Here is a 12,865-nt window from a genome sequence, read left to right on the forward strand (position 1 = left end):
TTTTTCCCAGGGATAATAGAGTGCCCTTAAAACAAATCAAAATTTCATTAACAAATTGCCTTTTAAAAAACCCTACATTTCTTATCATGCTCTATATTGGATACAGTATCTAGGCAGATAATAACATTAAATGGGGAGTGTTTTGTGTTTTTTCATTTTCTGTCCCATAGCAACAATCATTCCAGGCTCAAACCTTAAAATCAAGATAATGTCCAATTTTTCTGCCTTACTTATTTTGAGAATGAAGAAAAAAAAAATCTTTTGCTTTTGCTTCCACATTATGAACAGTACATGAAGTCAGTATGTTGCTGCTTCCAAACAGGCTGAGTAGGGAAACAAATGATATCTTGCACAGGCCAGAATTTATGTAAAAAAATTGTCTTCTATCTCAGGTCTGATTTTCATTTAATCCTGTTGGATAGCTATCTCTTTGGTTTGCATTAAAACTATGACTTATCATTAATTTTTCTGGGTTTTCCTTCCAACAGTGTGGTTCCAATGTCAAACCTTGATCCGATAGGATATAGCAGATCAGAATTGCGCACATCTTGGAAGGTGTCATAAAAAGAGGAGGATATGCACTATCCTTTGATTTTGGCTCCTTGTGATGATCACACTCTTCAGCTCTTCTCCTTCCTTTCATAACAAAACTGTGTATAGCTGTGCATTATACTATAATCCCTAGAAATGGAAAACCCTTCATGTGCAAGCCAGCTGGCTTGTTTTGGAGTGAGAGTCTTTTTCAGACAGTACTTGTTTTTCCACTCTGCTCATAATGCATCTCCAGAAAAGCTCTTCCAAACCCTCCTACTTCAGTTGAACTAAGCAGGAATCCATGCTTTTCCTCCCACATAGCCCTACTTAAATCTTCAACAGTTGACATGACCAAAATGACTTGAGTGTGTCCCAGTTGGGGCATAAGCACTTCAGCTTAGCCCAGGCAGTCAAAACCCAGTGATGCTGTAGGGAAGAGCTTTGCCATGACTTCAAGTGCAGGTGGGTTTTTGTTTCCACTCTAGCTGGTTGTCCCCTGTAGGCCTGTTGGGCTTTTCCCTTTGTTCATGGGAGGTAGAGCCTTCGAAAGTGAAAAAGCCTTCAACTATGGAGCAGCCTCCCAGAGGGCATTGAACTGAGCCAAATTCCTGGTGGTGAGAAACTCCTTCTGCAAAGACTTTCTGCAATGACCAAAGCCTAGACACTTAAATATTTTCCTATAAAATCTGCAAGTGGTGTTGAGTAGAGCCAAATGCAGGCAATAGTAATGGCTGTATTTATGTTCATATCTGAAATAATGATAGAAATACTATGAATTAGACTGTACAGCTGTGGTTAATGTCTCACTTAATACAGACTAATCAATGGAGTATGAGACCCCGGAAGTTTGAGCTTTTATGGAAGCCAGATGTTTCGGACAATGCATCTGGCTGGATACAGCTTTTCCCAGCTGTTCTTTTGGTTGATAAATTACATCTGTACTTAGCTGATATATAGATATAGATATACACACACACATACACTTATTTAATAAAAGATTGCTTGTGTGAATGATTCCCAAAGTGTGGCTTGAGAGCCACCTGTGATCTATGAAGTTCTCGCTGGTGGTCCATGGGTCTGGTCATTCACACTGGGCAAGCATCTATTACACTTCATGCACTGATAAGTTCTGCCAACTGCTGCCTAATCATAGATTTCTGGGTTTCACAAAATCTTCCTAGTCAATAACAGAGGAAAAGGCAAATTGATATTCAGAATCAGGTACAACTGCTTCACGGCTTGCTTTCTATAGACATTTTTTTTGGAAGGAATTGGGAAAAGGGTGGGTTCAACCTTATTCATGTATGGAAGTGTTACTTAATACTGGAGCACCAAAAGGCAAACAGGAGAAAATAAATACATTGCTTTGTTTGAAAATACCAGAGCTGTGAGGACATCAGCTAAGTGCATTGCATACAGTCCTAAATTGTGAGCAAATTTCAACAGTTAAGATACAAAACTTAAGCATTTTCTGCATGCCCTTTTATATATTTTCTTGATGCTGCCATGCAGTACAGCTTTCATATGGAGTGATCAATGTTAGGAGTTAAAACAGCTTATTAGAAAATTATTACTTCATTCAAGCCTTTCCCAATATGTACCAATTTAGAACCCAAAATTAAATCACTTTGGCTGAAGCCAGTCGACTGTTGTCTTGATTGCTATCCCATAAAACCTCACCACAATCCACCATAAAAGACTTTATCTCTTCCCAAGAACCTTCTTGTAATTCCTAACCTAAATTAATTTAATAGTCAACCCTATATCCATTTTACATCCATTTGTTTGGAAAAAGATCTTGTTCTCTCTGATTTTTGTTCACACTTCTCCTCCCCCTCACCTTTGCAAACAGCAATGATATTAATTCTGAGCCTATGCCACCATTTTATTTAAAAAGTCAAGTTCTTTTAGTCTCTTTTCAAAAGATAAACTCTTGATTGCTCTACTCCTCTTTCAGTCTGAGTGCATCCTTCTGATGTTGGGGGAAGAATTATAGCAGTAAAAGCAATTTTAGAGGAATTTCTAGGCTAGAATTTTATCAAGTTTTAGTTACAATGTGCATTTAAGACTCAAGGAGAAAAATCATTTACCACAAGTTGGAACATCTTCTTCAGCTGATGAGGTCTGTTCATCTGTTGACGGCTTTTTCTTTCCTAAACCAATGATCTTCGTTATTTTTTTCCCTGTTACTTTAGTCACAGTGCCCTTGGCTTCTGATTTTGAACTTTTTTTCCTCTTCACTATTAAGAAAGTAAAAGTGTGCATTTTAGTGTGTTAGAATTAACCAATAATAAGAAGAGAACCTGAGTAAAATAGGAGTTCAGACAAACCTGTGCAAAGTGAACATTTGTACAAAAGTTGCAGACTGCAATGAGTTAAACTTTACATGCCCTCTCTAATGCAGATGCCTATAAATAACCTTTGTACCACAAAAATCATGGCATTCAGAAGGATAAGGAAAACAACAATCAAGCCTCTAATTTAATTTGATCTAAGCAAGCTGCAAGCCTCTTTCCACAGCAGCCATCATCTAATTTATCAGAATGACTGAGGTACTTGCATAAAAATTTAGCTTATATGCACAAGATTAAAAATCCGGCCAGACAATCCTTTATTGTTCCTAAACATTTACCTCAAAATACTCCAACAGTTGAGTACATAACAAAGACAGAATATGCTTGCCTAGCAAAAATACTCCTGCCATGTACAATCAGATTAAGGTATGCTATCAGAATGGACCTTTTAGAAAGACAAGACTTAAAATTTAAATATTAACAATTAAATTAGTGGGATCAGTATAAGTATTCAACGGTTAGAAGTTGGCACTTTCTGTGACCATGAAGGTTTGAAAAGAAAAAGTGTTGCTGAAAGAGGTGTTTTGCTAACATCCTGTCTTTGTTGCCATTAACTTAATACAATACTAGTAATATTATGGCTCTGTTCACTGAGGCATGTTGAGTTGCTGAATGTAACATGGCAAGAGCTATGGATAAAATTTTAAAAGTGCTTACCTGACTAAAATCCTAACAAATTAAAAAATATAGTTTCTAAGATTAAACAGAATTAGAAAAAAAGACCTTCTATTTGCAAAACAGAACAAACAAAGTAAACTTTCAGAAATTGCATTCACTGGCCTAATTTGGATTCCATCAGCAGAGTAAAAGTCTCTGCTAACTGACAGGGCAGAAAAAATATCCATCAACTTGCCCTGATACATGACTCTGATGAAAAATACATTTACGATAGTTACTGATTGAGCTGTTGTAACTTTATCCCTGGCATATCAATTCCCTTAAGAACAGGTAACATTTAGTGGTTATGGACCTATGTAAACTGAGGAAAAAAGGGACAAAATGAGAAATGACTATATATGAATTGATGAACTGAGAAGAAGAATGCATGGAAAATGGAGAAGCAGTTTGGGACTTACAATGGGATAATTTATCATATTTAGTTTAATTGTTAGGACTCATGGAACGTTATTTAGAAACGCTATCTGTAGCCAAGACTGTACAAAGCTGTCACCTGCTGTGTGCGGTGCTGAGGGGTTATGGCAGCTTTTCAGGCATGGGTAGGTGTTTACCAGCAAACTCCAATACAGCAAGGCGTGTCTGCAAGCAGAGGTCTAACTCTCTCCCTAAGGGAAGGGTGTTCACAACTTATATTGTGCCCTCTAAACAAGCAATGAGCTCCCACGTTCAAGGCAGGAAGGCCACCTGTCCCATCTGCTCCTGTCACCCCCGCCTGTGGGACACCCCGAAGGCAGCATCTGCCCGCACACAGGTTTCTGTCCCATGCTGCGGCAGCCAATGACCAACCGTGGCTGTTGAGTGGGCAGGAGATGCAAAACATTGAAAAAAGCCAGAGACTGAGAAAATCTCCCCCAGACAAAATCCCGAAGGAATCATTCTCACCAGCATGAACAGACAGTGGAATAAGCCCATTGCAGTGATTTTTTGTTTTTTTGTTTTTCTGTCCTATCTTCCCTTCACACTGCTGTTTTATCCTCTTGCAGAACTGAGAGGCAACAGAAATAAGGCCTTCATGACTTAATCTTTTCAAATCTAAAGAATATACTGATTGCCTAACTGCCAGTAATTTTTTTCACAAAAGCTTTTTCTTTTCTTTTCCTTCCTCACAGCAAAATGAGCAGCTGGTTAAGAGCAGAGCAGAGGCTGGCTGGCGGGTGACGGCTGGTGATGACCACACTCCAGAGGCCCCTTCCCACATACTCCCTCAAGCGTTTCCTACCCGTTGTTTAAAAAATAGTGTAACTTCATCCAGAACCCCTTAAGATTATGCCAGGGATATTTTAACCACCATGCAGTCATTAATGCCTATTATTTTTATTACTACAAATTGAAGGTCAAAATTTTCAAAAACAAGTGGTATTTTTAATTACCCTCCTTGAGACATCTAAGCTGGGCTGGTTTTCCAGCAGCATACATGCCATCAGCATGCCTCCCGTGGGGCACCTGAGTCACCAGGCACTTTTGGACATCACGGACAACACAGCTTTTGTTGTTTCTCAGCAGGTTTCAGAGACTAAAACACTAGCACGTTTTTTGAAAGTTTAGTAGAAGATTTTATAGGGTGAAATCTAACCACGTACCACAACTTCTGGAAACCACAAAACCTGATTTTGTTCCATACTGTGGAGTATGTCAGAAAGCTGTATAGTCAGGAAGTGTTGGAAAATGATCCAAAGAGAAGATAAAGGAAATGAGTCAAAAGGCGAGACAGCGCTGGCACCGAGGCCAGTATTGACATTGTGCTCACTGCAGCTCACATTACCCTTCATCTTGACAGCTGCAGAAAAATGTCTTATCTAAACGATACCATTGCTATATGGCAACTTAACGAAGTCACAGAATTTCTCCCACTTTGGGAAGGGGGGAAAGGGATGGGGAAGAGAGCATAGGGATTGATTGTTTTAGATATATCTCAGACAAAATTCCCTCTGGGTTTGGGATTTGCCTTTGTTAGATTATTAGGACTACAAAATATGCATGACTCCAAAGTAGCATATGTAAAATTATATACATATATACTCACAACCCCCTGATATTGCATTATTGTATACATTTTAATATGTTAATATAAATAATCATACATAACAGTTTATACACATAAGTATCTGTGTATACATACAGATATATAAACTGTGTATATATCTGTATGTATACATATATATAAACACACACATATATATATATAAAATATGCATGATTCTTTCCTTCTAGTATTCAATGACAGCTTTTTTGCTTAGAAGCTATACACCCACTATTTATGTTACCATTATACACGTACAGTTACTAAAAAGAACTGTTAGTTGCTTATAGTGGTTGCCCAAGCTCTGAAAATCTGCACTGTTGAAGGGACAAAAGGCCAAGTCAAAAATTCTATATTCTGTTTCCTTATACTAGTTATATAGATTTTTCCTGCACAATAACATCAAATGCCTTCTCTAACTGCAAAATTTGAAGGATTCACTCTTGACAAAATTCAGCCTTCAAGTTAAATTGAATCCTAATAAAAATATTCGAAAACTTTACTGCCAATTTTTAAAAGACAAAAGCCAGGTATTTCACTACCTATCACCCCTTATGTGCACATATTATTTGCAGCAAGCATCTCTGGATCTGAGACATACCTTGTTCTTTCCCATTGCACACGGTAGTGATGCCATTTTCCACAGCACCCTCCCCATCTGAGCTTGGCCTCTCAAAAGACAGCTTCTGCAGAGGCAAAAAGATTAGCTGACACACAGTGCTGGCACCTTTGCCAAATGAAGTGTCATGAGTCAATTTAAAAGCATGCTTACTATGAAGTAAAACACATTTCAAGCTCTCATCCACTTGGAAAATAAACAGAAGAAAGTAACAAAATCAGTTTTAAAGGCTTTAGAAAAGCACAGAAACCACAAAATAGGTCTATATTTGAAAGTGTAGTCAAAATGGTGAAGCAATCACAATTCAGTATCTTATACACAATATATTTTTAATGAATTACTAGACTCTAAATGTTTCTGTTTATTAATCTGCTAAGAAATGAACAATTACATGGACCAGGTAAGAATAATTTTTAAATTATTTATTTAAATAAAGCTTCATATATGCATTTACAATTGCAACTTATCAGAAAATACTGCATTTCTACAAGGTGCTTCAATACTTTGAATATGTACAAAAAAAGAGGCTTTTGATAAAATTTTTAGCACTGATTTTTCTGTAATTGTTGTGTATGAGATATGGGATGAAGCAGTACAGAGCTTATGTCAGCACAGTTTTGGTAATATTAGTCATGAGTGTTGAAGCCACGACGAAGATGTACAGATTATCACAGAAACAGATGAGACACAAATGCTACACTTTTTTATGGCATGCATTTTAGAAAACAACTATTTTATGACATTTTTAGTTACTTTGTTAATACTGTGTAGGTATGTGCAAGCATGCAAACACAAGCATGCAAGCTTTTGCCTTGTGAAATCAGGAGATCTGAGCTCTCATGGAACATGCTTTGCTCTTGGTTTCCCAGATCCAAAGCAACATAACACTAACGACAGCAGCATCCTTCCGCCACAGGGGCAGAACTTGCCGTCAGGAAATTGGTGACAAAACCTTTGCAGTGGGACATTTAAGCAGAGCTGGCAAAGGGTAGGCTCACATGGATGCCTTAACAGAGTAGGGGCTTAAATTGGTGCTGGCAATGTACTGATCATTCACTGCAGAGCTGCTCTCTTTCCTAATTCTCACTCTCATATCCTGCTGAGTCAAGGCAGCAGAGACAACCATATGTGAATAGCCAAGTTTCTGTATTGAGGCACGAATGCTTGAAAAGGTCTGCCAAAACAGTGACTTCAGCAAGCCCAGGGAGCTCTTCAAGAACTAAATTCCCCAAAATAAAGATTTTCCCTTAAAACTTTTCTACAATCTTCAGCTATTCACATCCCTGCTTGCTCTTCACACTTGACAGAGAGCCACTCTTCATCGCAGCACATGGATCAGCTCTACTTTGTCTTCATCCTTCAAAATGGCTAAAGAGAAGCTGCTAATAGATACAAGCCAGTCTGATGGTTGCTTGTGAACAAATGAATAGACATGGCAGAAGTCTTAACTCTGTCGTATGTGTGCACATATCCAAACAAACAAAAACAACATGGAGACTAATAGTCTAAAACAGTAGCAACAGTCAGCAAGTATTTACAACCAGTGTCTAGTGGTGCCTCTCTATTAAGTAATCATAAGGAATTTTGCATTCATAATTTCCATAAATTTACCTTTTCCAGCTCTGCCTTGTGTACTGGAGAACTAGACAATGGCCCATCGGAATCTACAGCTCCTGTACAGTTGCTGCACACATCTTTGATAACCTTAGGAGACAAGACAAAAATTGCTGAAAATTCATAAAATACAAATCAGAGAAATTGTATAAGAATGGGAGGGAAGATGGGAAGGAGAATCACGCAAAAATTTCTTAGGCTGGCAAGTGTCAGGCAGGCTGCCACTACACCAACTTCTCCACACTGCGTCCCTAAGTCATTTCACGTACAAACTGGAGACATAATGTCTAGAGGTGGAAGGTTTCAGTTTCCAGACAAGGAAAGCTCCAAGACTCTCCTGAGTAAATAAACCAACAGTGCTGCTGATTTTCATGTGCTAGTTTTGCAATATGAACTCAGCTGACACCATCAAATTAATTTCATTACAGTGATGAAAAAATGGGATCAAATCCAAGGTCCCACAAGTCAAAGGACGAGAGTTTTGCATAAGACACTACCCAGCTGCTGCTTTTTTTTGCTATTGGAGAACTAACTAAGTGCTAATCAATTTACAGTTAATACTGCACAGGGGTATTTAATGGCATTTTTGTATTATGCTTGCACATTTACAAAGTAAATGTAAATGCACTTGAAGGAAATGGGAATGGCATTATCTACTTTTAAAAAGTTGAAGAAAAATCCAGAACCTGGAATTCACTGAGATTTTGATAAAATTTGAAGAACATGTCTCTAAATTGGAGAGACATGGATTTGATGGATGGACCAATGGGTGGATAAGGAATTGGCTGGATGGTTGCACTCGAACAGTTACGGTCAACGGCTCGATGTCCAAGTGGAGACCAGTGATGAGTGGCATTCCTTAGGGGTCAGTATTGGGACCAATGATGTTTAACATCTTTGTTGGTGACACAGACAGTGGAATTGAGTGCACCTTCGGCAAGTTTGCTGATGACACCAAGCTGTATGGTGCAGTTGATATGCTGGAGGGAAGGGATGTCATACCGAGGGACCTTGACAGTCTTGAGATGTGGGCCCCTGCAAAGCTCATGAAGTTCAACAAGGCCAAGTGCAAGATCCTGCATATGGGTTGGGGAAATCCCAAGCACAAATACAGGCTGGGTGAGGAGTGGATTGAGAGCAGCCCTGCAGAGAAGGACTTGGGGTTGTTGGGTGACAAGAAGCTCAAAATGATCCAGCCATGTTCACCTGCAGCCCAGAAATCCAACCAGCAGGTTAAAGGAGGTGACTCTCCCTCTCTACTCCACTCTCCTAAAAACCCACCTGGAGTACTGTGTTCAGGTCTGGATCCCCAAGCATAAGAAAGTCATGGACCTGCTTGAGTGGGTCCAGAGGAGGCCACGAGGATGATCAGGAGGCTGGAGCACCTCCCCTGTGAGGTCAGGCTGAGAGAGTTGAGATTGTTCAGCCTAGAGAAGAGAAGGCTTTGGGGAGACCTTATAGCAACCTTCCAGTACTTAAAGGGGGCCTAATTACTTATTAGCAATTAACTTAAAGGGGAAAGATTGGGGGGGGCACTCTTGATCAGAGTGTGTAGTGATAGGACAAGGGGTAACAGTTTTAAACTGAAAGAGGGTAGCTTTAGATTAGATATAAGGAAGAAATTCTTTACTGTGAGGATGGTGAGGCACTGGCACAGATTTGCCAGAGCAGCTGTGGCTGCCCCCTCCCTGGAAGGGTTCAAGGCCAGGTTGGACGGGGCTGGGAGCAACCTGGTCTGGTGGAAGGTGTCCCTGCCCGTGGCAGGGGGGTGGGAACTAGATGGTCTGTAAGGTCCCTTCCAACCCAAATCATTCTATGATTTTATGATTCTATGATAACTTAAAAACCTGAAATTATATAAATGTAAAAATACTTGATGAGAAAAGGCATTTGATGATTCATATGTACATAATTAAGTGTTTTATCTCTTGTGAGGTTACCACCAGCCTGTTATCAGTCTGAAATTGCTTGTGCTGATGAGAACAGGTCCTAACTCTCCATCCAGAGTCATGACAAGGGCTGCTGAGCTCTACACCACTGATTACAGCCATGCAGCCGAGCAAGGACAGCAGAGCCAAGCGAGCTAGGAGAGGCATCCTACTCTGCTGGAAGCATTACCACTAGCTATGCAAACTTTCCTCTTTACATGTACATTTATGTGTTTACATATCCAGCACCTCCCTTTACAGTGTTTACAGCACACCTAGCTGGCAGAGAGGAGGATCTGGCCTGAAAACTCCTAGTTCCAGGGAAAACAGCAATTAGCTAACTGTCAAAATCCAGATTTCTTTCAAGGAGAGGAAAAGCCAAACAACAAACAACATCTTTTTAGTTTCAAATTGAACAATTTTGATGTGGAAACTGTTAAAGAGCTAAAGGTGGCACCAAACAGTCCTTTTACAGCATTGAAGTTCCCTTTAAGGGTGAAGCTAAACAAATGTTTATGGGCTTACAAAGACCCTATTGCTACAGCTCATGAGCACGTCATAAATTACAGGCATTAAACGCCATAAAAAAAGAAAGAGCACCAGCCCCACTTTACAGTTGGAGAACTCAGGAACAAAAGCAGGATTAAATCACTCAACTCGATGTCACATAAAAAATTCTAAGCAGCACGGGGAAATGAACCTACATTTTTATTTCTGAGCTAGCATCTTGAAACATTTCAGCATGCCTTCTTGACTGTCTGACCTTCCCTATATCTTGTCCCAGAAACATAAGAACAGTATTTCATGGCACTTTGTGTCCTTTTTAACAGAAAATTTAGATGTATCTTTTGTAGACCATTTGCACCTCAGAATTAAACATAGCCTTAATTTCCCCAAAATTGTAAGAATTCTTTTTAAGTGTGTTGTTTTATTTTCAATTGCTGGTCCTCAGTATAAATATGCTGTTGTTTTCTTCCTGCAGAAATGTGACCGTACAGTTTCTGGGAACATTCATTTCTGTCTTTTGCATGACCCTTACTCAATGGCTCATATTTTCAGCATCTGCTCTCACCACACAGTAAGTTAATTTTGGCAGAGACAGATAGTAATGGGAGTTACAGACAGAACAGAGGGAAATGATTTGGCAGCACTAACTGAATAGTATGTGCAAAGTCATGCACTCAAGTAAATCCTGTTCTTATCATACCTCACATATTTAAGGAGAAGTTCAAGTGTTTAATTGGGTTGTAATTAGATTTTGATTAAAAAAAATTACACACTGTCAAATGGAAGTTTGTGGCAAGATTCGAAGTAAATGCATATTCAAGGATCCAACACTTCATTTGGGTTCAAGGAGTTCTCTGGCAAAGAGTTGCTCATCACCTTCTATGTGCAGCGTAATTGTGTTCGATGCATAGCATAAAACTCATACTTCTACAGCTCATCAGGATGAAATGCCTTTAATATATAATAGTTGCTTGGATGCACGCTCTATAATTACGTTTGCAGACAGATGCTATTAAAAATGTGGGTTTCACGTGCTTATAACTTTAACTCAAAATTTTAAGGATAAAACATTCCACCAGTGTTGCCAACTTGCATAATTTCAATCACAAGACTCAGAGTTCTTGTCAATTTTTGCTATGTTCCATCTCCTGAAGTCATATGAAAACACAAGATCACTATTTTCATTTAAAAATAGTTGTGAGAGTGGGGAAAGGAGGTCAGCAAACTTTTATCCATTGCAATGAAATGTGTGAAAATATGAATAAATGTATCTCAGTGGCTCCAAAACTATAAAGCAAATAAAAGGAATCCCCAAATGTGTTATTTTTAATAAAATGGCATATTCTGGAAGGCTGTACTGAGAATACTTTGTAATGGCGTATACTCCATTATAGTTTAAGCTTTCTCACACATTAGAAGGAAATCATTCTCTTTTTCTCACCACAAATGCCTTTGAACATTACATATACACACAGGGTGATCTGCCAGGAAAATCCAGCTGAGATCATAAACAGGCTATGTATTCAAATATTTAAAATATATGAGCAAATGTAATCAGAAAACTGAAGACCTTTCATTTTCTTTTTACAGCCTCAAAACTACATACATTTAAAATAATCTTCTGTTATTCCATCACAAGAATTTTAAATACCAGAATTACCATTACAATGTTTCAATTAGCAGAACTGTCTCGTTCAAATGCAGAACTGGAAAAAGCTTGTGTAGCCTGAAATATATTATTCTTTATTTATGTTGTAGGATGGTCTTGAATCCCCTGCTGGATGAGGATATAGACCAGTGCATTGCACTGAGTGCAGTGACATGAGGAATAGAGAGGAAATATTTGCAGGTAGAAGGCTAGAAAGATTCCCTGCCCCAAGCCATTGACAATGATGGGCGAAGTCAGTGGAATTTCCACCACGTGGTGTGTCTGGAATATTTCTCTCTTTAAAACTATTTTACTACACAGGCACTAACATTTACTATTAAATCTTCATACCTGCACACACCTACAAATTTCTGTAATTCTTGCATCTTATTTTAAATGACATACCAGGACTGGAGGCAAAATACTTGCCTGACATTTATTCTTTCTACATGCAAAGTCAAAAGAATCAAATTATGTTTTCCCATCTACCTTCAAAGATACAGGCTTCAGATAAAAAGCATGGGCTATGCAGTAAAATCAGAAAGCCAGCTGTTTGCCAGCCAGACCCTACCACACAGAAGCCCAGTAAATTCTGAGTAAAAGTACTAAACTTGTAGATGGTTCCTTGTGGTTGATCTCTCTGGGACCTGATAAGGATTGAGACTGAAAGTTGTCCTGTGTTTGAGGAGGTTACAGACCTTTCTCCTGGTGGATACTGTGGGATGAGTTCAGGTTACAGGCTGTGCTTACCACAGGGATGTGATTACATCGTCTCACGTTTTCATGAAACTCACAGAAGCTCACACTTAATATGATTGAGTTCAAAAGCGATTAGGGAGAAAGCTGACAGTTTGACTGCACATTTGATTCATTTCCATATGTAACCAGGCTAGAAATCCATCCAGCCATCCCACCTTCTTGTCCCCACCTACCCACATGTTTTGCAAATGATAGCAATTGCTA

General features: G+C 39.0%; 1 protein-coding gene across 2 annotated transcripts in view; it reads right to left on the minus strand.

Moving 5' to 3' along the window:
- The window catches only part of AFAP1 (actin filament associated protein 1), a 124,284-nt gene that overhangs the window by 22,913 nt on the left and 88,506 nt on the right, over nucleotides 1–12,865 (minus strand). For both annotated transcript variants that reach the window (XM_042808314.1, XM_042808315.1), the window contains exons 7-9: nucleotides 7,817–7,909; nucleotides 6,188–6,272; nucleotides 2,625–2,774 (exon numbers count right to left, since the gene is read on the minus strand). In XM_042808314.1, coding sequence (XP_042664248.1) covers nucleotides 2,625–2,774; nucleotides 6,188–6,272; nucleotides 7,817–7,909 — 328 coding nt within the window. The remainder of the gene's footprint in view (nucleotides 1–2,624; nucleotides 2,775–6,187; nucleotides 6,273–7,816; nucleotides 7,910–12,865) is intronic.

This window comes from Tyto alba, unplaced genomic scaffold (assembly GCF_018691265.1).
Source record: "Tyto alba isolate M040663 unplaced genomic scaffold, T.alba_DEE_v4.0 Super-Scaffold_6, whole genome shotgun sequence".
In the NCBI taxonomy this organism is placed as follows: Eukaryota; Metazoa; Chordata; class Aves; order Strigiformes; family Tytonidae; genus Tyto; species Tyto alba.